The sequence below is a fragment of the Colletotrichum phormii genome (genome assembly GCF_030913505.1).
Source record: "Colletotrichum phormii strain CBS 102054 chromosome Unknown BDP81scaffold_3, whole genome shotgun sequence".
NCBI lineage: Eukaryota > Fungi > Ascomycota > Sordariomycetes > Glomerellales > Glomerellaceae > Colletotrichum > Colletotrichum phormii.
The window spans coordinates 2,496,690-2,520,307 of record NW_026851445.1 but is presented as its reverse complement, the minus strand read 5'-3'; the positions used below and the strand labels follow the sequence as shown (position 1 = coordinate 2,520,307).

General features: G+C 50.6%; 7 protein-coding genes across 7 annotated transcripts; 4 read left to right on the top strand and 3 right to left on the bottom strand.

The window, feature by feature from the left end:
* Positions 1-4,446: 4,446 nt before the first annotated feature.
* Positions 4,447-6,956, top strand: BDP81DRAFT_458268 (Six-hairpin glycosidase-like protein; the record flags this gene model as incomplete). Its single annotated transcript, XM_060593393.1, has 3 exons — positions 4,447-4,733; positions 4,865-6,030; positions 6,085-6,956. The coding sequence occupies 3 exons, from the start codon at positions 4,447-4,449 to the stop codon at positions 6,954-6,956; spliced, it is 2,325 nt and encodes a 774-aa protein (XP_060450104.1).
* An 85-nt stretch (positions 6,957-7,041) lies between these two features.
* On the bottom strand, positions 7,042-10,198 carry BDP81DRAFT_478846 (uncharacterized protein; the record flags this gene model as incomplete). The annotated part of the gene is made up of 8 exons (XM_060594865.1): positions 7,042-7,526; positions 8,637-8,831; positions 8,877-8,912; positions 8,972-9,105; positions 9,174-9,441; positions 9,486-9,617; positions 9,669-9,961; positions 10,030-10,198. 8 exons carry the CDS (start codon positions 10,196-10,198, stop codon positions 7,281-7,283), a joined length of 1,473 nt encoding a protein of 490 aa, XP_060450103.1. The 3' UTR covers positions 7,042-7,280.
* A 3,109-nt stretch (positions 10,199-13,307) lies between these two features.
* On the top strand, positions 13,308-15,559 carry BDP81DRAFT_478845 (uncharacterized protein; the record flags this gene model as incomplete). The annotated part of the gene is made up of 6 exons (XM_060594864.1): positions 13,308-13,704; positions 13,794-14,018; positions 14,098-14,494; positions 15,102-15,152; positions 15,192-15,448; positions 15,535-15,559. The coding sequence occupies exons 1-6, from the start codon at positions 13,421-13,423 to the stop codon at positions 15,557-15,559; spliced, it is 1,239 nt and encodes a 412-aa protein (XP_060450102.1). The 5' UTR covers positions 13,308-13,420.
* A 791-nt stretch (positions 15,560-16,350) lies between these two features.
* Positions 16,351-17,679, top strand: BDP81DRAFT_310835 (uncharacterized protein; the record flags this gene model as incomplete). Its single annotated transcript, XM_060583673.1, has 5 exons — positions 16,351-16,399; positions 16,464-16,648; positions 16,705-17,014; positions 17,068-17,224; positions 17,280-17,679. The coding sequence occupies 5 exons, from the start codon at positions 16,351-16,353 to the stop codon at positions 17,677-17,679; spliced, it is 1,101 nt and encodes a 366-aa protein (XP_060450101.1).
* Positions 17,680-18,070: 391 nt separating this feature from the next.
* On the bottom strand, positions 18,071-19,020 carry BDP81DRAFT_446375 (uncharacterized protein; the record flags this gene model as incomplete). The annotated part of the gene is made up of 2 exons (XM_060592056.1): positions 18,071-18,772; positions 18,841-19,020. 2 exons carry the CDS (start codon positions 19,018-19,020, stop codon positions 18,071-18,073), a joined length of 882 nt encoding a protein of 293 aa, XP_060450100.1.
* Positions 19,021-21,008: 1,988 nt separating this feature from the next.
* BDP81DRAFT_419074 (uncharacterized protein) lies at positions 21,009-22,593 on the bottom strand. Its single transcript, XM_060589741.1, has 4 exons — positions 22,484-22,593; positions 21,884-22,428; positions 21,572-21,809; positions 21,009-21,518 (listed from the first exon to the last, which is right to left on the bottom strand). Exons 2-4 carry the CDS (start codon positions 22,266-22,268, stop codon positions 21,257-21,259), a joined length of 885 nt encoding a protein of 294 aa, XP_060450099.1. The 5' UTR covers positions 22,269-22,428; positions 22,484-22,593; the 3' UTR covers positions 21,009-21,256.
* BDP81DRAFT_419070 (uncharacterized protein) lies at positions 22,572-23,308 on the top strand. Its single transcript, XM_060589740.1, has one exon. It carries the CDS (start codon positions 22,832-22,834, stop codon positions 23,075-23,077), a length of 246 nt encoding a protein of 81 aa, XP_060450098.1. The 5' UTR covers positions 22,572-22,831; the 3' UTR covers positions 23,078-23,308.
* Positions 23,309-23,618: the final 310 nt, after the last annotated feature.

Sequence of the window (23,618 nt, the reverse complement as noted above, 5' to 3'; positions counted from 1 at the left end):
TTGTCAGCGTCGTGCTTGTAGGTGTATACCCACTTCAATGGAAGTGGGATCCCTTGTTTGGGATCACGGTCGACCTCCTCCCATGTGCCAATATCCTTCAACTTTTTCATCTCAGCGTCCATGGCATCCCTGAGCAGCTTCTGTAGTTGCTGTGGGAGGTGTTCGATATCGCTGAACTTCTTTGGTGGGCTCAAGAAGTCAACTTTGTTGGGCCGTGGTTTTTGACCCATGCCGGGGCGCTCCAGGTAGGTCCTGTGGACTGCCCCTTTTATCACTTGGTGAAGTGTTGTATGTCCTACACTGCTTTCCTCCATAGCTTTCTGCTGATCAGGCATGAAGGTGGAGAAAAAGCAGTCCCAGCGGCGGTTGTGGTAATCGCCGTCTTCTGTATTCGAATGTAAGAGCGTCGCGAAGATGCTGCCGTCGAAGCGTTGTGGAGGTCTGCGGGCCCGGTTTGAACGTCTGGGACCTGACGGAGCTTCACTTGGCACTCGCTGAGGCGGTTCTTGTGAGCTCTGTTCTTGTGTAATAGTAGAGGTTTGTTGTGAGGGTTCCCTGCTGACGTCGACTTCAGCGTCAGGAATTGCATCCTCGTGATCGGCACCTCGTCTGCCGCGTGCTTCAGCTTCCTGCTGAGAGCCGTCAGGAATTAAGGGCTCAAGAACCTCCGCGGTATGTGTAAGCGCTCGTGGGGAGGACTGTGGAATGCGCAGAGCCGTCTGTGACCCGGTTGCTACATCCCCTTCCTCACCCCCACCCCCGAGCTCGCGCAAGGGGGTCATCTCAGGGGTTGGTAGTGCCGGCAAGGCTATGTCAGCCTCGTCAGTATCATTAACCGCACCCTGGAGTACGTCTGTCGGTTGCTCAGCGTCCTGAACAGTTGAAAATCCAACAGTAATACTATACTCGACCACAGAGTTGTCTTGAGTGTTGGCATTTCCGAAGTCCAGATCCACTTCCCCGAGTGCTCGAACTACCTCATCGTTGGCGTTGAAGAGTTCTTGCATTTCTCGGATTACCAGATTTGCTTGTTCGCCCACGATAGCTTGCTCCTCGTGTGCGGGATCATAAAAGACTTCTTCGTTGAACCTAACATTCCTCGTAACAAACACCTGCTCGAGCGCGGGCACCCAGACCCTGTATAGGTTGTGCGTTTCTGGCACATATCCAACCAGGTATCCTATATGCCCGCGGGGAAGCACTTTATACTCCTTCCGACGTATGCCCCTCTCACGATCCCTGTGAAGAGGGTATGCTCGGCAACCATATGGGTAGAGACCGCCAAGATGCGGGGTAACCGGTTCGGAATCCCGCACTCGGTGGCCCGTCTGCCACCAGCGTTGATATCGCTTCTGCCAGTTGATTTCCATTGTGATGGGCGAATCTTCATCGTTGGCCTCTCGTGGGGTAATATTATGGATAAAAATCGCTGCCAACACAGCTTCGTCCCAGAGATTCTCAGGGAGGTTCGCAGAAAGGCGCATCTTGCGAGCTTTGGTGATTGCGAGTTGACCTGCTCTCTCGGCATTGCCTACTGGTTCCTTCGTATGTGGAGGTGGAAGCTCTATTCCAATTCCTAGCTCACCACACCACGTCTCGTAAGCGCGTCTGACGTTTGCGGTGAGGAGGGCGGTCTCATTGTCGCTTCTGAAGAAGCAGATTGGGGTTCCTTTCTGACGACGGATCGCTGCCTCGAGGCTCTGCAGTGCGAATAGCACTTCCTCCTCGGTTTTGTTCCTCAAAGGAACCCCCTGAGCTGTCCACTGTATTCGTCTGAGGCGATGAGCATGTATTGTCGTCCACTCAGAGATGGCTCGAAGTGGAAGAGATCCCAGTGCACACGGTACCATGGCCGTGAGGCTCTTTTTGAGGGTGGTCCTCTTGAGATCACTGACTTGGCTTCGGATATTGCACATGCCTCACACTCAACTTGTGATGGGGGTTTAATACGCACACCACGAGTCTTGTAGAGGAGTTGACGAAGGGCATTAGGTCCGAGATGGCCAGTCCTGAGGTGCCAAAGGAGCGCGCTGTCAGATCTCTCACGGGTGCGCTGGTACGAGCGACGGAATTTTCCACGGCTGACTGGTAGCATAATACCAGCTGGGCTCTTCAGGACACGCTTGAGGTCTGCGGAAGAAGGGTAGGATTGGAGGAGCTTGTATTCGAGGAAGACTAGGTTGTTCTTTCGGATGAGCTGCTTCTTGACAGTGCTCTTGCGGAGCGTTCCCTGTCGTAAAGTGCAATCCAGACCGCAGTACCAGAGTGCGCTTCTGTTTAGAAGAGTCTCCGAGACTATGTTGACATGGAATCCCTCAACGTAGGCAACGTTCTGAAGCCTCAGATCGCATGTTCCCTCCCCCTTAGGTCCGTCCAAAACGCCTCTCATGATACGAGTACCGCGTGCGGTAACAGGCAATGTGGTAGTTCCTGATTCGACGTAGTCATCGTCGCCTGACAGCACACAGCTCTCGGGTTCAAGTAGGCTCTTATCGTTGACTAGGTGCATTGCTCCACAGCTGTCCATTACCGTGCTCTGGGACAACGGATGAGCGCCACCCATAGGGGTACTGAAGATTGCGTTTATCTCTGCCTCCTGACTCTTCATGAGTACAGCGACGATGTGGCCGTCATCCTGGTCTGCCGTTGAGCTCGCAGTGGGTTGGTTGGAGGATCCCTTCGGTTGCCGAGGCTTCTTTGGGGTTCCATCGCTCTTGAGCCAACCAACTTTCTTGAGCTCAGCATGGAGGGATTTCCATTTGCTTGATTTGACCGCGGCAAGGACTTCCTCCACTTGGCTGTCTGTCATTCGCATTGGCGACCCACTGGTGTTACGGCTTGTAAGTGCCCATTCCAACTTTCGGCACGCCGAAGGCCTCCAGCGGTGTGCGTGATTGCAAGGGCAAGTAACGTCCCCCTTGTCGTTTGCGTTCTCAACTGAGTCAGAGCGTCCAGCGAAAGTGGAGTAAGCCCCTCCTTGACCTGAAGCCCGTTTGGTGTGCGCCTCCTGGGTTACCAGGCTAAACGCATACGCAATCTCCTCGAGGGTCCTGGTGTGCGTTTCGAAAGCCATTGATTCGCGGAAAGTCTCATAAGTGCGTTGGCCCCATGTAGGGTTGAGTCTGGACTTAACCGCATCCAGGAAGTCGATTATGGCGATCTCTCCGTCAATTTCCGGGATATCGTACGTTTTGGCTCGGAGGTAAGTAGACTGCCACTCCTCGTACCAGCGTTGGGGGTTAACTCCGGTCCTCGCTTTGCTGAGGACTTGTCTGTACTCCTGGCGAACCGCACTCCTGACCATGGCCTCGGAGGGCGCCAGTTCCTGCTTCAGTTGTCTGACGATTCGTTGTACGCTGAACTTGACGCCGTTCTCGGTTGCTTTCTGGAATGCGTGTTCGTAGAGAGTGGCGTTAACTGATTTTCCCAACCACTGGGCGAGGAGTTTGATGTGCGTATTAACACTGTTACGTTCAGGAGCCATGATTTGATGGTATTTGGCAGAGAGCTCCCATTCCTTCTGAATATTCTCGAGCGTATGGATCCTCTTCACGGGTGCGGTATAGGGATAGATTTGATTGCGTGAAGTAGGTGGCATAGCTGGTATCGTAAAAGGAGTTCCAGCTGGATCCTGTGGGTTGCTCGTGCTCGAGGAAGTCGAAGGGGTCATGCTGGGAGTTGGGGCTGGAAGTTGCTGGCGATGGATTTCCCAGTTCCTTTGGTCGTTTTCGAACGCCTCACGGCGTGCCTCGTAGGCTCGTTGTTCTTCTTCATTACGGGTTGAGAGTAATAGTTCGAAGTCAGAAGGTGAAGTGAACGCCGTGAGAGGAGTGAGGAGTGCGTCGGAGTCTGGAGCGTCTGGGTCGACGTACTTCCAGACCTCGAGTCCCTCACTCATAAGGCGGAAGGCCTGGAACCATTTGATCCAACTGTCGCGGCCAGTCAATTTGGCTTGGCCAAAAGTGGATGTGAAGATGTCGGTCATCTTGAAGAGAACGTAGGAATCGTGTTGATGAGTGCGTTATCGTGGTATGGGGTCTTAACTAAGAGCTGGGCTCATAACTGTCACGAGTTATGGCACACAGCAATGGGCATACGGAGTGTGGTAAAGTGGCTTAACCTATCAAAGTGGATGATGATGATGATGATGATGATGATGTATTTAACGTCTGGTAACAAAAGGACGTGCCGGGCGCTATGCCGACATGGTCTATACTAATCTAAACTATGTTACAGGCTACCGTCTTCACCTAACGTTCCTGTTCAATGACTCGGGCAATATCAAAGTGGAAATAGACAAAAGAGAAAGGTCTATATACAGGATGTATGTGATATACACGTGATACAGCACGTGACGGGCGCTTCGTGAGATGCGGTTACTATCCCTGTTACGTGACAAAATTCAACGATTTTGATTCATTGCATTGTATATCTATTGGGATTCGAATGGATTCCTCAAATGTGGCCCTGTTGGAGCCATCGCGGCTCGTTTCAATTTCGAATGGTGCTCGCCGCGACGCTGAATCAGGGGTCGTCACTCTTACAAATGGCGAACTGTCTGAATCTTCGAAACAGGCATCGATAACTTTTGATTACGGCCGATGCATTGGCGGACTTCCTTCACTCATGGTTGATCGTGCGAGCGGCGAGGGCCCTATCAAAGTGAGAATCCTTTACAGCGAAACTATTGAAGGAATCGAGTGCGAAACAGGTATGGATATTCTCCTTCAAAAGTAAAAGTGCCCAACTAAAACAATCTCGAAGGCGATGGCCCCTAATTTTTCTTCTCCAATGCTATGGACTGTTATCGCAATGTTGTTATGACTATAACGCCCTCGGAATCGCAGCAAACTATCAAACCAAGACTCGCACAACGATCCCAGAGGTACTTGAAAGTTATTCTCATCACTTCCAATGCCACTCTTGTCATCAGCAAACTCGGTTTCGGTGCAATCAGGCCAATAATAAGACCCAAGGCTTCTTTCAGCTGTTCAAACGAAGCTCTCAACCGCATCTGGAATGACGGTGTCAACACGCTAGAAATGTGCACCGTGGTCAAAGGGGAGACGGCCCCAGCCTGGGACATCACCGATCAAGGGACCAGGGTTCCTGGTCAGCATTGGGCTCCTTGCCGCCAAGGCACGCGATGGGGCGACAAGGAAGTTTCGTTCCAAGTTCTAGTTGAAAATCTTGGTGCCAGTTGGGGCGTCCACATGGTTGCTAACGGAGTCATCTTCTGCCTGGACGTTATCCAAGAAGAGCTTTGTGCATTCGAGGGGTTGTCACATGTATCGGCCGTTTTTCCGGTCAAGTCCTTTGGCAGCTGGTCTACTCACGGAATTGTAAAGCAAGGCGACTGGATCAAGGTTTCTACCATTACGAGCGGTAACCGAATCACCGTCATCATCAACGAGAAAGAAGTTGCAACAATCACAGACGTACAGATCCGACCTCTTCTTGAAGGTTTGGGAATCAACACTGGCTCTGTAGCTTTCGGAGGTCCTGAGGGTTGGCTTGCTCTCTATCGCAACTTGAATGTCAGAGACGCGAACGGAGATTGTCTTTACGAGAATGACTTGTTATCCGGGAACAAGGAGAGGACACTGGCAGACTTCCAAGTTGGGACGAATGCTGTGTCTTGCATGGTAGATGGCGCGAAGAGAGACCGAGCAACATTTGGAGGAGATCTCTTCGTTTCAGGTCGAGGCGTTGCATATTCTGGTATGGATTACGGGGCTGTTGCAGGAAGCATCGAGCTTCTTGCTAGCCATCAGACAGGGGCAGGATACCTTGGAAATCTGTGTCCTATCCAGGCCCCTATCCACGAAGGGAGCGAGCCTCCCCCGACTTACGCATTCTACTCTATGACTTACGCCTTCTTGTTGGTAGTCGCCATCAAGGACTACTGGTTGAATTCTGGAGACCATGAAGCTCTTCGTCGTTATCTTCCGGTGGCGGAAAAGTTGCTCAATTACGCCGAATCCCAGGAGAAGCCATCAGGATTGATCGAAGTTTCACCTGACATGTCAAGTAAGATGAAGGCACGTCTCTCAGTTGCATGTTATATTGGCTAACATTACATAGTGCACTGGTATCCGCTTGGAGGACCTGTTTTTGGAGCTTCTGGCACAACAAACTTGGCATATTACGACGCATTGAACGCTGTGAAGGCCATGACCACCGACGACCATCGAAGATCCCGATTGTCTGAAAAGCTTGAGACTCTGAAGAAGAGTATTGTAACCAACCTATGGAATTCTGAAAAGGGTTGCATCCGCATGGGGTCCGCCTTGCCGGAGGAAGGAATCTGTCAGGACACGAATGGCTATGCTATTGCACTTGATGTTGCTGAAAACTGCGACCTTTGTGCATCTCACTTCTCTGGACCTCCAGGCTGGATGCCTGCAGCTTTCAAAGGGCTCCAACATTGGGACCGTACGGGGGTTGTGAGTCCCTACGCAACAGGATTTGCCGTGGAGGCGCTATTTTCACGTCAAAAGGGTCGTGAAGCAACTCAACTGATCGAAAATGTGTGGGGTCCAATGGCGGACACGTCAAGTCCAAACTACTCGGGAGGGCACTGGGAAGCGATGACAGCCGAGGGCAAACCTTTTGGACATGACACCTCACTGATGCATGCCTGGTCCTGTTGGCCAGTGTTTCTTCTGCCGCAGTATGTAGTTGGCGTGAAGCCGCTGCAACCGGGTTGGAGCAAAGTACAGCTTGCACCAGTGTTTTCGGGTATCAAGTCTGCTCACTATCATACAAAACTTTCGCAAGGCATGTTTGAGGTTGAGGTCAGCGTCGATGAGACTGCTGTAGTGATACTCATCCAGGCAACTCTTCCTGTCGGAACAATGGCAGAAATTGTGGCCCCTGCAGGATACTCAAATGAGGGTGCTAAGGGCCTTAAAGGCCCCGTTGACAGAGCAAATGTCAGCCTTCGTCGTGTATGAGGTCTTTGCGAGATGAACAAAGTTGAAGGAGCATATAATATATTTGAGCTGATAACAAATCTCGCTGTGTCTTTCATTTCTGAAACCGCATTGCCCATCCGCTGTTAGCTAGATGTGGAAATGATGACTACCTACTTAAGCATGATTCCTCTCTGTTGTAAGCTACGGAAAGCCTCCTTAAATACATGTACCTTTCCAACGCCGACTCTCTCGCATCTCTTATCTTCGATGACCATCCTGCTGCTCCATGGAAGTGAATCTGTCTAGTTCGCCCCAGTGAACTTGGTCTCAGATTGCCTCAATATACCCGTCATAGCCTCACTGTTAATAAAACCAGGATTCCAACTCCATCTGGTGTCCCATTCGCATTAAGGAACGATTCCCGATAACTCCAAGGCTTGTTCCATCTAAAGTTGTTGCGTCACACTGTTGACTGTCCACAACCGCATTGCCTCTAAGAGCATTTGAACCGCCTTCTTGAAACTGCTGGCCACGGCGCTCATCCCAGTTTAAAGGAGGCGCCAGAGCGGCAAGTACCCAGTCGATTTCAGGATCGCTCTGTGGCTGGGTCTCGCATGATGGGAGAGAGCGAAATCCAACGTAGTAGTAGTAGTAGTAGTAGTAGTAGTAGTGGTGTTTTACATCATCAGGGACAGGTGCCCAGCTATCTATGTAACTAAGCTCCGATCAACCAGAGCGCCCTTTGGGCATATGATGTGCCGTGCCACCATTATAGCGTACGACAAGTCAGGCAGTCTATCCCATCGAGTGCTGCAAGGCGACAGTACATTGAGATGCGGGGGAGCAGCCAATCGGGCCACTTCGGGCCCCTTTTTCCAACCAACCAACGTAATTGATAATAGATACTTCCAATTATTAGAGATTCTGCGTATGAAATCGGTACCAGCAATCTTCTGAGTTACAGAGAGCTACATCGCACTCGAGGCAGTTTGGTGGATGTACCGTAGTAGAAATCATAGGGGCAACTCAAGCAGTGGATGTACCAGATGCGGTGCGGGGTAAAAGAGGGCCCCTTATGTGGAGCCAATGTACTGTCGCCTTGCAGCACTCGATGGGATAATGTACACTTTTCTTCTCGTGCCTAGAGCAGTGGAGTTTAGTATCTAATCCCCAGGGTCCGTTCAGTTCCAAAAAGCACGCCAGCAGGGGGTCCCTGACTCGGCAGAAGCGAATGGGTCTCTAGCAGCCCTACGCCGTCCACAGACGGCGTTGCCGCAACAAGTAACCGGCCCTCGGAGGCATATTTGCCTACGCGAGCATTTTTCTGTTTTCTTATATTTTCTTATATAGAAGATAAAGGAGGAAGGAAGAGAGAGGGGTGTGGTAAGGCCGGGGCCTCAAGGCGTCGGTGGGTGTGTGAGAGAGTTGTGAGGCGCGGGATCTCGGGCTCGCTATCTTTGCAGAGAGTGAGCCTCATAGTAGCGCGTCACACGCTCGAACTTCTCAAAGGCACCCGGGTCTCTGACCAGGGCGTACCAATAGGCTTCGGCCAGGCCTATCGGGGGCGGTAGTGGTCCCGGATCGTCCACGGTCCCGGTAATCGGCCATAGCGCCGAGGTACGGCGGTTCTTCGTGCAATATACTGGATGGGTAGGCGATAATTTCCGCCCGCAGTTACATTTGAAGTCTCCGTCGTGCTGAAAGCGCGCGAAATCCAACGTAGCGCAATGCAATACCATGAAGAGCATTGAACAGGTGATGTACTCGAGTAGCAGCACTTGAAACACAAGCAGCATCTTTTATAGACGCGACGAATTCACCAAGGCGACCAAGGTCTGCCTGATCGAGGGTTTCGATAACATGGCAAAAAGCCACGACAAATGGCACAAACGGCGCAAATAAAAGAGTCCTACGCTAATCAGCATTCACGCTTGTAAACGCACAATGAGCAATACTTACCATTGGAAGTATGCTGGGAAGTATGCATCCCCGCTCCTTTTCATGACAGGTATGCAGTCCTTATGCTTTTCAATGGTCGCTCGCGCAGCGTTGACGCATTCAGAATTGAATGTCATGGAACATTCAAGATCTTGAGGTGCAGCTCGTTGGACTAATGTGAGGAGTGAAAGGCGCAACGTCTCATCCGATGTTGCGTAAAAGTCCATCAAGTCTTGCCCGGCGTTATCGACTGCGGTTTTAATCCATTTTTTCTGCGGCTTGAATCAGTTCTCCAATCTTGCATCGCGTATCTATTACTTGCATTTGTTTCCGAGGTCGCTTTTGCCAGGTTTTCTAGGTCAGATATGAGACTTTGGATTCGTGATCTCCGTTCTTCGTCTCGTTGCCTGACTGAATCTGGACTGTAGAGCATTTCGTAAATCTTTCTTTGACATCGGGCAGCTTCCACCCACAACACGAAGTAGGCCAACGCCGGCTCTTCACGAGGATCCGCAATTGACGGCCTAGTAACGGTTATTGTCCACTCCGGAAGAGTCGACGCCCGACCTAGGCGCAGCGACAGGCTCTTATCAACGAAGTAGTTGCTCCAGAAGAGAAATCTCTTGAAACGAGCATCTTCCTCTCTCTCTCGCTCTTTGAAGAAGATTCTCGGTGATATCCCAATGTTTGGCATATTTCGGATGCTTTTGAAGACAGAGTCCAGGCCAAAAAAGGCTTCGAGAGCTCGATGGCATGAAAAGCCTGCAACGAAGTGAGCGTCAAAATCTTTGCCTAGATGTAATCTTCACTCACACCAAAAAGCAGAGCAATTATTGCTTTTGGTATAGCAGGCATGTGCAAGGGCAAATTGGAAAGCCCTGTCTCGAGATTGGCACGGCATAAGAGAGCGTGCCTTTCACAACGTTCTCTTTCGTCCCCAACGACTATTGTGCTGTAATCTTTGAAGATCGAGTGAAGGTCGGCGTTAACGATGATGAAATCCATTTCAGAATAGTGTTCGGTGAAGTAGACGTCGAGACAAATTGTTGAGAATTGGTTCATCGGTAGATACTCGTAGATCCAACCTGTTCCGGCGAGGCGTTGGGCTGGCAAACGCGTCGGTAAGAAGTTGTATCCGTCAATTTTTACATGAGACAGGGACCAAATCACTTACATTTGGCGACCTGGATCAATGCAACGCTTTCTTGTATCGGAGGCAACTTCCACGTATGGAGGCCAGGGTGTTCGATAGGTCGAGCATGGGGATATATCGTTTCGTCAAAGACAGGCTGTTGCCTGTAAGTGGCTACTATATTAGAAAGGTTCTCAAGGCTCTCCGTCATTTCTAAGCCAGAGGTTCGAAGAAAGTCAGTCTTCGCGACCTATTGTATAAAATCTTCCGCGAAGGAAAATTGAGCAGCAAGCGAGGACTCTCCTTCCACGACCATTTCAGGACTAGATCCTGACTCAATTGATCGGGACATAAGAGTAGATGTTGGCGTATGGTAGGGTGCAACGGGGTCAGTCTTAAGTTTGTCGTGGACGCCCTTCAGCAGATCAACAGCTTCGTTGAGAAGGGAGTCAATCTCGTCAATCTTCTGCTCACTGGTACCCCGACTAAATGTCAGACAAGATCGTACGTATTTCTGTCTTCGAAGGCGTCAAAGACCCTTGGGAACTTGAGCTTACTATTGTGAAGTCAACAGGATTCTTTTGCGTTTGATCCGCGGTCTAGTGATATCTGTTTGTGTACATTCGACATTGTTACTCGCACAATGTGAGCATGGGCGTTCTCTGTTGCATCGAATCTAGAGTCAGCTGTCAATTAGCCGTGGCTCGTTCTTCCTTGAACAGACACACCATGACGGAAGCATGGTGGCTTCCAAAAGGCATGGGTCAGAACGTTGCCTTACCTTTCGGGTGCGGCAGGTATCACACTTATGATGTGTTAGCTACTGCGACCAACATGGGCGCTTGTTCCGGAACCCGGATTGAAACTGACAGCTCTTTGAGAGGTGGCCTGTAAAGATGATGACGACGTGGCCTCGACCTCTTCGTCATATCCATTCTCAGGATCCATGACTTTTTGTTGCAGCACGACGTTCAGAGGAAGTTGAAGGTGCCTTGGTTTGAAGAAAGGGAGTTGCAACTAGCAATAGATCGATCTGTTGGCATTATGGTAAGTCAAACCCCCCACTTCCTGGCACCCCCCTGTTTCTGGCACCACAAAAACGATGGGATCACAACCCGACCTCCTCATTACTATTAACTATTGATCCTCAACCACACCCACTACAATACAGCTGCCAGCCTCACTAGGGCATTCAGAGTCGCTGGATTCAGCCGTGATAACCTCCTTTTCACCCGCTTCGATTTGAGCCCGATGGATATCCCTGATGTTCGCGAACTTCGTGTTGGGATCGATTTGAACAGTCTTCCTCTTCCTCACTGCAGCGTTGGTAACTTGAGCCCTCAGGTGAGCTAGTTGCTGCTGGGCAGCTGCCAGTTGCCAGGCCTGCTCTGTGAAGCCTTTTTTCACCTTCCTGAATAGCAGCCGTTGAGTGCTGGTATCATTGTCGAGTTGGGTGTATAAGTGCAGTTGACCGCTGAGCTCTGCCAGCTTCCTGGGTGTCGACCAGACCACTGCAGAGGAGGCAGAATCCCATGGCTCAACAGGGGTAGTTTTTTGACCATTATGGCATCGCTTTCTGCCCTGACTAGTTGGTTTGGGTGTGGTGGGCTTAGCAGGAGGCTCAGGTAGCACCATAGGGTTCATCAGGGGCTTAACCATCGCCACAGGGTGTAGACCAGTCCACTTCCAACCACTTCTGATGTTCGAGACTGATAGACCAGCAAGTCGAGCCTTCTGGTAACAGTCCAGGAAGTTCCTTTTACCTATAATGGTAGAGTCGTTCCATTGAGACAAGTAACCGAGCTCCTTCCGATAGGCTGACTTAACAGGGCTGAAGACAGACTGGTCAAGAGGCTGGAGGACATGAGAGGAGTGTGGTGGTAAGAACAGTAAATGGATATTGTTAATATAGCAATTCCACATGAAGTCTGTCGTCGTATGACTCCCATGCCCATCCACAATCAGCAGTCGAGCCTCCCCCTCAGCCTCAGGCATAGTCTGTGGGATGAACACCTTCTCTAACCATTCAATGGCAGTTAAGTCTGTAGTCCAGCCATTATCTGTTGCTGTGAACTCCCACCCATCGTATGGAACGAGATGTAATGGAAACCACTGCTGTTGGACTGTCTTCCCCTTGAAAATGATAAGAGGACGAAGTGCCCTACCCAAGGCTGAGATACACTCAATGATAGAGAACCATGCCCTCGACCCAGGTTGTTTCTTGCGAACAGACGTCGTCTCAGCCATACCCAGCACTAACCCATTAGCTCCCTGACCCTCGAGGATGCCAGTCTCATCCATATTATATCTGTTGGCTGGTTTGATGTCCTTGATCTCAGGGATAGCGAGGAACTTAAACCAGTTCCTAATGACCTCAGTAGATGCCCCATTAACGCGTCTAGAATCGATAGAACGACTTCTCTGAACCTTAATGATAGGGTTCCTTCTCACAAAGGCATAGATCCAGCCTTTTCCCAGTGGTTTGGTATCCCCAGCAGCAGCCAGAACTCGCTCTGCGAATTCCTTCACCTGTTGGTGCGTTGGTGCGAGGCCCAGCGAAGCCTGAATGCGAACCCATTGTGCCAGCTTACTCTCCTGGTCAGGAGACAGCCTCTGCCAGTCAGCAAAAGCCACTTTCCTAGTCTGACCACCTTGGAGACGTAGTTGGAGGGTTGATCGTGGTATCCCATACTCCAATGAGGCTCTCTTTTGACTCTTGCCGTTTGAGATGTCCTCGAGAGCCTGACGAAGCTGATCTTCGGTATATTGAGGCATTAGATATAGAAGAAGGTATGTGCAAAAGATGAGCCCATTTGGACGCGAATTGAAAATGTTGTGATAAAAGGAGGTTGGGGGTGGGCATTGGGTTGTGGTGGATTTTCGCGTTTTTGTGGGTGCCAGAAACAGGGGGGTGCCAGGAAGTGGGGGGTTTGACTTACCATCAGACGACCACAACATTGGAATGGTTGTTATTCACCAATTACTGAAGGGGACTGGAAAATAAAATATGCGGCGTACGGCGAACGCAGGTGGGCTAAACTTCACAATCTATTCCGGATGTGACTAATTCGTCGTCAGAGAAGGCTTGGGTTGTGGCTGAGACCCCCTCCCATTGGCCCCTTTGGCACTGGCCTCGAGGCGGCTTGATCAAAAATTGAGTCACTCCCCGTCGTTTACCTATTCCAGACCCACATGGCTTCCGTCGGCCTCCCGAGTCGGGGCTCCGCAAGTTCCGGCGCCGGAGCAGTTCTTACTACTACTGTCCATGTCGCAAACTGGAGTTTTGCGAAATACTCCTCTAGGTTTATCCTGTGAGGTGTCTGGTAGCAGTTCGTAATTCTTTTAACATCTTTCATAATCCACATTCCTTCCACGATGAGAAATATCGTAGCATTCGAGTCATCAGAATTTCTCGACTGCATTGTCTGTCAGCATGGGATTGAAGGTAATCATTGCTTGCGAAAGCATATTCAGTCTGCCGCTTGCCAAAATGCTTGAACAATTCGATATCGAATATATCCTTCTGGAGCCGCATAGCACGATTGCGCCTCAATTTGGAGCCAGTATCGGGCTTCTTCCCAACGGTCTGCGCATTTTGGACCAATTGGTCTGCTACGAGAAGATTAAGGAAGCCGCCGGGGATGTCTCCTATCGCACCATTTTGTGTTTGTTCAGCGGAAATACTTGGACTGATACGCAGCCTGTCTCTTTCTCACAGTAGCTGGAAGATAGGTACGCCAACTGATTACTGTGTGTATCTCGTAGGTCCATATAGACTTGGGACCAATGGCTCCTGTTCTACTTAGACTTGGCTACCCTCAGATATTTGTCGACCGCAAAACTCTTCAACAGGTTCTGTTTGATAAGTTCAAGTTCAAAGACCGAGTTTTAACCACCCAAGTAGTTGTAAGCGTGGATCTGTTAGGTGAACAAGCCACCTTTCATACACAAGATGCTTCCGTCCACACCGTCCACACGGGGGACATCGTTTTCGGAGCCGATGGCGTCCATAGCGCGATTAGGGGTGAAATGTGGCGTCATTCTTATGAGTCCATCCCCGGTCTGTTCAAATCAGATTCAATCAACGATTCGTCCTTCGTAATCTTTCAGGCACTATTTCGCTGTTTCTGATTTCCACCTAGGGTTGCAATCGGAATCCGAGTGCATCTTCGGAGTATCGAAACGACCTACAGGACTGCCCGGCACTGCGATTCAAGTCAACTCGTTCTTCAAGAGCTGTAACTACATGGTGTTATCTGCCCCAAACAACAGTCTGTACTGGTTCTTGTTCACATCGTTCGCCAGACTATATGGCAAAGCCATCCCAGAATTTACAAAGGAATACAAGCTCGCTCTAGCAGAGAACCACTTTGATGAACAGGTTACGGAGACATTCCGCGACATACACGCGAATAGACTACAGACGACTCTAGTGGCCCTAGCGGGTCATGTCTTTCCCCGATCGTATTTTCAAGGAGTCCTGATAATCGGCAAGGCCGCTCACAAGGTATGCAAACGTCAGAGTGCTTCTTGTGCAATAAGAACTAAACAAATCCATTATCATAAGTCCATCCCATTAGTGCGCAAGGCGGTAATAGCGCCATGGAGACTGCCGCTGTTCTTGTGAACACTCAGACAAAAGATGGCCAATCGATTTTTGTTTGTTTGTTATATTTAACGCCGTGGCGGCAAGGGCGCAGCCGCTCTTGCGGCCGACCTCCCGAAGGGTATATGGCGTGGAGAGCCGTCGCCCTATAACTATTGCTAGATACAGTTCAAATCGTCCTCCAAATCGTGCCTTATGGCTACTATGCGTTCTATCTGTCCCTGGTTCCCGCTGGTGCCCCAGTTCCATTCTTGAATTTTGCGGCTTAAGGCCGGATATGTCTGGAGAGGGTGGCCTGCCGAAACAGGCCCCTCGTACATGTTCTGATTTGTACAAGACCATTCCTGCCCCAGTACTTGGTTGACGACGTGTACTCGCCGCATATCCACTTTTTCTTGGTCGGAGGGTGTGGATATGAGAAAACCCTGGCGAGGGCCCGGAAAGGGTCCTAGGCCCCGAGATGGCCAATCGAACGGCTAGAGAAATTTTCAATGGAGATGACAATTAGTTCCTTTTTACGGAAGTTCAGGCCAAACGCTTCATCCGTGCTGAGGCTGCCGTCAATCAGGATCACTGAACCACAGCAGCATCGATCAAGGAGACCTTTTTCTTCTCCCGTGTCTTGGTGGATTATTTCTTCACGAGATTGAGCCAAAGCTTGATCTGGGGTCTAATTATCAAGAACATGGAGACAGGGCCAACCATTGACGACATTCCAATCCCAAAAAGATGCGAGAAGGCCGTTATTCGCCATCGCGAAACCACGAACAAACGGAGTTGGTCTTTCTGGAGCCTTGTGACACTCGGTCCAGGTATTCTTACTCTGCTTCAGTACTCCACTATTAGCTGGATACGGTCAACTCAGCCAATGAAACATCTACAGCATGGAGGTGAGGGTATGAATGACTATTGGGAAATGAGGGAACTGCCTACTCGAATAGAACCTCTTGTACTTCACGAGATTAGAGTAGAGTTATTTTGGCTCAGCTTCTTTTCTAAAGTCGTCTACAGTGTTGAATACAGACTATGTGCTCAACTCACGTGGCACCCCTAAATAGCGAACATTCCGTGAAGCTATCCTTGCTTAGCGGATAGCGACTGCCTCAAATGTATATCTGTCTATTCTCCATCTCTTGTATGATCTGTACCATGAGTCAGGTGTATTATCAAGTCCCTGAAGCCGAGAGAATGGTGGTGAGTCGATACCTTTTTCTAAGGATCGTGAGTCCAATCGTAATCCAGGAAACTTACAGTCTTGTGATTCTAGTGGTTCCACAATGGCGAGTGTGATCATAAGCTTTTTCAGATTATTAGTTTTGACAGAAATTTCAGTATCGCACTTCAGGGACCTTCATAACCGGTATGAAACACTGAAGTTGAGTGACTCCGCACTGTGATCAATAGAATCATCAAGGTACCTGCTCACACGAGCGCAGGGTAGTCAAGGAGATCGGGAAGAGCGGAAACATAGCAAGAATAAATAATCTTCGAGGAAAGCGAAAAGTGACTAGAGCTAGGACGCCTCAACTTAGGATCTTGGTGAGACCTAGAGCTTAGGGCGTGTCGGCCTCGGATTAAGATAGGTTAATCCCACATCACGGATTCTAACCTCAAGTACAAACCCCCTTCCCAATTTATTAAATGAGACTTTCTTTGGGCTCAGAAACGTGCTGTGAAGATCAAATGATTGAGAACTGCAGGCAACAGAACGTCACGACCCCTCGAGATCCAGCAAGATTTACCTCTGATCCGCAATCATGGGAAGCCAGGGCGCAATCACATGGCTTGATAAGCTTGAGGAACAGAGTAAGTGAAAACTTACGCCTAGATTTACCTCACAGATGCCTGGACACTCATTAACATAACATAGTAAATGTCGATGTCGATTGGATGGATCCCGAATACATCAAGAGCAAGCCCATTGTTCCCCACGACCAGACGAGCAACCAGCTCTGGGTTGATATCCAGCTTGGCCATGAATCGAACAGAGACCTTTTCCTCGAGACTGCAAAGCAACTGAAGAATGAAGGGTGGCTCGCCATCTACACTCGCATGGTCTGCACTAAGTCAATCCCTCGTGCCATGATAATAGGCTGACGCTGAATCTTCAGGCCGTTCTCATGTGCAAAAAGAACATCGACTCTATTCGCGGTCGGGTTATCCTGCAAACCCTCCCCTCCAACGCGTATAAGACACAGGAGACCCTCGACCATGCACACCTCTACGACCGCAAATTTGCCAAGGCCGGCATCGGTCGCGATAGATACTGCATCAAAATTCCATCGACTGGACCAGCTTTGAATGCGGCAAAGATCTTGTCGTCGGAAGGGATCCCTACCCTAGGGACAGCGCTATTCAGTCTGCCTCAAGCTATTGCTTGCAGCCAGGCCGGCATGCTGTACATCAGCCCGTATTACAATGGTCAGGCCAACCCGCCCACTTTATTGAGCGTTCCTTACTGATGTCTGTCGCAGAGGTGCGGGCCCACGATGAACCGGATACCCTCTGGCCGAATGTCGAAGACCCAGCGACGCAACACCCTATGTCGGCACGAATCGTCCAGATCATTGAGACATACAAGCGGCTATACAATGAGACCGGCAAAGAACAGCCACTCGTCAAGAATGCCAGGTAAGCGCGTATTGAACTAATGTTATTCCAAGCGCCGCTAAGCTATCCATTCCAGCTTCATCTCAGCCAAAGAGGCCATGGCGGCGGGGGAAATGGGATGCCACTCCGCAACCATCTCGCACACCGTCCTCGACCAACTGGCCAAGCTTCCATACGACGGTAGCAAGCAGTCAGGCGAAGGCGTGCCGAAACCTGTTCACGTCTACAAGGACATCGGTCCGACCCCTGAGCGGCTGAAGAAGCTCGCCACCATCGACCCTCTGGCGGCGGCCGAGTGGGACGGAAAACTGGCCCGCACTGACGTTGACTACCTGGCCGATGGTGGTGCTGCGCTGCAGAGGGCTGTCGAGGCCGACCCCGTTACGAAGACTCGGCTCTCAGATGTGCTGAAGCTCTTCATTGACAGTGAGAAGAGCAGTCAGGGAAAGATTGAGGAGGTTCTTAAGCAGATCTGAGACGAACGGGATCGTCGGTATGTCCTGGGTACAAGTGAGTTATGAAGTGGCGTTCGCTAGAGTACACAAGGACCCGGGACAGTGAATAGACTATTCATGCCAAGAGACCCATTGCTGAGAGCGCTGAAGTAATGCGTTTTGATCTAAACTGTTTCGAGAAAGATAGCTAGGCGTAAGCAGAACGTTCGGCAGCGCGACGGAGTCTTCGTCCGGGACAGGTGTCAAGTTGGGATGTTGACGCAGGGTGGAAGCTCTCAGAGGCCAACTGCAGTTAGGGGTAGAATGATGAATTACTGAAATCTACTCCTCCCTCGACGTGTACTCCCTGCGCTGTATATATATCTGAGCTGCTCCTTTGTTGCTTGGACTCCTTACTACCTCTGACTAGCCCCTATCCGGGAGGGCTCTGACAACAGGGAACTGATTTGTGTCCATGTTGAGGAAGCAGCGCCTGCTGTGTTGGATTCACGTCGACGAACATTCGATAGTTGTTTGCATCGGACGTCGCCACTCGCAGAGACTCCTGTGTGATGGTCGGTGGTATGATTGGGACGCCGTCTGGGCTCGTAAGAGCAGGCTCGGGAGGGAACACTGGTACATATGTCTGAGTAGCTTGAGACCATGACGTGTCGCGCAACAGGTCCCTTAGGTCAGAAACTGAGTTGATATCCTGTGTCTGATCCACTTCCACTACCTGCGCGAGGTGAGATGCTTTGCTCGGGTGGGTGCTAGATGCTATTGCAGCCTGAACTTGACCGTCACGAGACCCCGTAGCTTCGCTGGAGCCATTTTCTTCGCGTATGTAGCGGCCTTTTGCTTCGCGACTCAGTATTTCATCCTCAGTCTGTACGAGACCCGCGACATGAGAAATGCTTTTTGGCAGCTGGGGGCTCGCGCCGGCGTTGCCTCTCCAGACATTGATCTCTGCCAACAGCTCATCACGCTCCTGTAGCAAGGACTCAATATCTCGAAGAGCGTCGACGCATCGGCTCTCTAGGAGCTTGTGGCGGGCAATGCTCTCATTTACGACGACATGTTTCGATAGCCGCTCGGGATCAGTGTCTGTGAGGACGGGTAGCTGGCCTGCGAGTTCCTATGGATTGGATGATCAGTTTGGGTACAAATTGAACAGCTGATTTTGTCTCGCCCGTTGATGCTCACAGTGAAGCGTTCCTTGAAGGCTGAGCGGCGACCCCTTTCAAAGATCCGATGGGCGGCGCGGTCATCGGCGGAAAAGTTCCTGACGCGTTTCTTTGTGGACTTTTTGCCCGGCACATCTTCCGGCAGCGGCGCAGTCGCTGTTGGGCCTTGGGAGACGGAGTCTGGCGTGGTCGTATTCATGGGGCGATCTCATCATTTGAGATGGCTATCTGAGAGGATTGGTGCCATGCGAGAAGCTCTCGACTAAGAGAACGTCTGGCAGAGGATGATGGTGAGCTGGATGGGTCGTTGGGATAAGACGAACATTGACGAGAGGGTTTGTGAGGTTGGCGTCCAGGGAAGGAGTAAGGCTATTATTGTCCGACCGACGACCGAAGAAAGGAATGTTGCCCCCTGTGCCCCCTCCGCAGCTTGTTCGATGACCATGTTGGCTGGGATCCCCGGCAATCATGTGGTAAGCTACGAACCCCGCATAAGTCCAGGACAAGAACCTAGAACCACAACAGAGGGCCCAGAACTCAGAGGCGACGAGGTCAATAGCACTGTATTGGTCTATTGCGCGCGTGAGGTGGAAGGAGGAGGAATTGGGTTCGAACCCAATTCCTCACCTCGAACCCAATTCCTCCAGAGGTGGTATGCACCTTAGTGGGCAGACCGTAAGGGTGGGCCCGTACCGCCTTCCAGATCCACCTTTTCTGCCTACTGCCCAAAGATCCAACATCATGGAAGCTCGGGATCGGGCCGCGTTCAGGACAACCCCGCTTGGCCTCACGGCACGGAAAATGTGGATGACAGAGAGCAAGTCTCTTCTGATTCCATCAACAGCAAGTTTGGATATAGGTCGATCTACAAAACTCGGATTTCTAGGCAGTTTTACCGCTTATGTGTATTTCTCACAAAGCTGGTATGTTACCGTCTTAACCCAATCTTTCCTTTGCATAATTATAACAGCTTAAGTAAGCGGGCAGTTAATCGATCCAAACCTAGGGCTTTCCCCTATATTCAATAAGACAAAATTCAAGTTTCTCTCGCGACGTTGAACCGAAGTGTATAATTGTTATTGGACATCAACTTTATATTCCCGGACACGGGGCCCGAGAGAACCTTGTTGGAAAGGCCTAGAAAGTCGAACCGTCAGAGGCATCCTGATCTTGATTATCTATGCAATGAAGCTACAGGGTACGAACGCAAACGAAAGGTTTCTAGTGAGATTGGGTGAGTAATAAGTCTAGAGGACCTGTTGAACGAGGAATGGAAGGTAATATGAAGGATATCCCGAAACCTTGAACCTGGACGGCCAAGGTTCAGGTTAGCTAGCAAATGTTACACAGCACGGTCCGCAGAAGTCTATTCTACATTATACTGCACGTCTCATCATCCAACGCTATGTTGATACTTGCTTGGGAGACTTTGATCATGACTATCCGATGTTTCCGCCCTGAATCCGATCCTAGATTTGATTATGTTAGATAATGGACTGTGGATGGTGTACAGTATTATCATATTCTGGAATCCCCGGCTCTCTAACGCAGCACGTTCACAGATTCACAGGCACAATACAAAATGACGACGCTGGTAAAGGCTTAGCCGGAGCGTTAGTTCCCTTCAGCATAGCTAAAACTGCTAGTCAAGTCGTGGGCTACTTCCCGTCGTGTAAGTCAGGAGGATTGTACATGATCATTACAACACTTTTGCAATGAATCATCGGGTAACGACGATAATGCAGCCATGACGAGATTGTTGACGTGTTTTCTCCTGGGGCTTTGCCCTGTCCTTGCGTCGAGGAATATGTTGGTGATGTCGCCTTCTATGCCGGGGCACGTTATGGGGAATAAAGTGATGAGCACGGCCAAGGTCACGGAGACGGGCTTTGGCCCAGAATATCTGGCGCGTAATATTCTTGTGGGAGTAAGGGCGTATGTCGATGTTGTCGTATTGGACGACGTGAATGTGGGGAGGTGTCGTGTTGACTTTGGACAGTTCTTTGGTGCCAAAGAGGTGGAGTTTGTGATGACCAATCAGAGGAAGGAAGGCTGTGATGGACAGTGTAAGTGTAGGAGGGTTTGCTGTGCAGTCTTGATCTTGGCAGAAGTGAGAGGGTGTTTGTGCCCGGAGTCAGACCAAAGTTTTCCGATATGTTGCAAAGAAGGATGAGATAGCAATGGATGCCAAGGAATACATGTTTCTGAGGCTGCTTGGATGTTTTCGACACATGTGTCGTTCTTATCCCAAAGGACCGGCCGATTCCTCAAGGCCCTGCGACCGTTAAGAGAACCAGTAGATGTTCAATGCAAACACAGCAAGCTCATGAGTACAGTGACATAAAGCCTCATGGTGGTGATGATGATTTCTTTGGGGTATTTTTGACTTGAAGTCTCACTCCTTTATCGACAGGGTCAGTGTCCAAGCCCTACTCTTAGTTTGGAGGAACTGAAGGGCTATCCTCTATCTGGATACTTGTCCCGGGGGCGACATCTGTGACACCTTCTTGAGGTGACGGTTTATCTTTCTCGCCGATCGAAGTCTCTTGTTGAACCACGGTCTCGGATTTTGGCCGCCAGTACACACACGTGCTTGAGAATGTGGTATATGTACCATCCTGTGGGAAGCGGAAGTGCTTATGCGAGGCATGCATATTACTCATACACTTGAATTCACCATCCTTCATCGTGGCGAACCTAATAAAATGTCAATAAACATTGAGTGGCCATGGAGTAGGACCTCTACGCACTCATCCCAAACGTCCCATCCTGTCCCGACAAACATGGCAGGCACTGCCCTCTCAAGCGTCGCCTCATATATTGGTCTATACATGTGTACCGCGAACACAAGTGTCTCTTCATCCATGGCCTCAAAGGCGGCGGGGGACTCGACAACCGCATAACCGAGCCCCGTAAGAAATGCTGTGTCATTGGGGGTGAAGCGAGGTTCCTGGAACGAGCACGGTATCGACTCTTTGTACATTTCGGCTGGGGATTCGGTTAGCTGAGAGCTTGCAGTGCAGTTTGGTATATATGACTGCGACAGCTAAGCGTAGGCATACACAAAACCTCGACGACGGTCAAAAAGGCGTCAAGCTGGATATAACTCCTCCTCTTTGCGTCACAGCCTCCATCCTCAGGATCAAACGTGCCCACACCAAGACACAGTGCCCTGCGAACTCTCCGATGGCTTTCGCAATTGTCCCTCACCAGCTTCTTCAGACTGAGGCAACATGCTGTCTCGCGCCACTTGGACTTGAAGGACTGGTACTCGGCCGTAATATCGATGATGGACTTGTAGCTGCGGGGTTCAGCGGGCTTCGAGGTTACGCCGGGGCCCTTGACGGGTGGCTTGGGGGCGCTTCGCCGGAGCCGGGACTTGGATTTAACGTGAATCCATTCATGATGCTTAGGTTTCTCGGCCTCGGTTTGCTCGGCTGTGGCCATGATGGGCGTGTTCGATGGCGCGGGGTTAATAGCATTGCCTTGAAAGCGAGAGGCTGTATTGGTAGGAGGAACTTTTAGTCCGGCAGAATTTGGCCACCGCCTGCTGATAGGGCGGGGTCCACGAATGTCAATTGGCAGGCGGTGAAGACCACGCAGCTCCCTGTCGCATTACGTAAGGCCAGGAAGGCAAGAGAATAGGAAGGTGCACAACTCACCTCAGGCTGTGGGAAAGTATCTAAGGTAAGCAGCTAAGCACCTAAGGTAGAGGTGGAAAGGACATGGAACGTGGAAGGCGGAGAGTTGCACGCCTCCAGCTAAAATCTGACAGTATCTAGCGTTGCTCCTTCACGGCAGAATAGTAGGTGGAAGGGCAAGGCCAAGAATAGAAGCAACGATGATGTGTCCATATGTAAACGTCCATCTTTCCCTCCAAATTTTGGCTAGAAGGAGTTGAAATAGGTACCTACCCAAGGACCCAAAATTCATACTCCCAAACAAATCAATTCAAGATCCTCCGTCCGACGGTCTACTCCTACAGTCACCCCCCAAACCGGCTGGGGTCAATGTTTTCTTTGAGGCTGACTTTCTTGATCTGCATCACCTCACGAGCGGCTGGACATCTTAGAATAGATGCAACCCACCCCGTCAGCTTACCGCCCTTATGCTTGCATCGACGGCGGTCAGGCGGTCATCTACGACGGGAATACTCTGTATCTAAACCTTCACTCTTTTACCGACCATATGGCATAGAGCACAAGAGAGAGGGGGTTGACAGAGCCGAAGCGTCCATGCCATCACAGTCATCTTAACTCGGATGTTGCGCGATGAGATCGAATCATCACCGAGGGGTATTGCACGAACTCAATACCAACAATCATCAATACCTACTCCGTAGTCAGTCCTGTCGAATGCCAGTCAACCAGATAGTACGGGGTATACCGTTGGATTACTAGCTCGCTGCTCTGTGCCTCTACGAAATATGAGCATGAAGAGGGCCCAACAAACAACCACAAGCTGAGGACGGGGATTTGCTGATGCAGCGGTGCCAGGTTGCATCCTGCAGCCAACGGTGTGTAAAGCCGGCGCTTACACCTCGCCGCATCCCTGCTCATCGCCTCCCCCTCTCACCACTCATCGTCGAGATCCCCTCTGCCACCGAGGTGATACGGCGTCTCATTGGCCTCGTGCCCCCCCCAAACAACCACCTTCGATTAAATAATCCCCTGCTACTCCCGCAGCGACTCTCACTTGCCTCGGCGCTTCTGTCTGCCATTGGCTGCGTCGCTAACCCGGCAGGGGAACGGGAGCCACTGCCCATCGTCTTGCAGATGAAGGCGTGAAGGATACAGG

Excerpts from the sequence above, each read along its gene's own strand:
- BDP81DRAFT_419074 (XM_060589741.1), bottom strand. The coding sequence starts at position 22,268 with ATGGCCACAGCCGAGCAAACCGAGGCCGAGAAACCTAAGCATCATGAA. Across the intron at positions 21,810-21,883 it reads GACCGTCGTCGAGGTTTTGT|CCGAAATGTACAAAGAGTCG; the intron begins GTATGCCTACGC and ends CCGAATCCCCAG. Across the intron at positions 21,519-21,571 it reads GGATGGGACGTTTGGGATGA|GTTCGCCACGATGAAGGATG; the intron begins GTGCGTAGAGGT and ends ACATTTTATTAG.
- BDP81DRAFT_419070 (XM_060589740.1), top strand. The coding sequence starts at position 22,832 with ATGTTTTCTTTGAGGCTGACTTTCTTGATCTGCATCACCTCACGAGCG.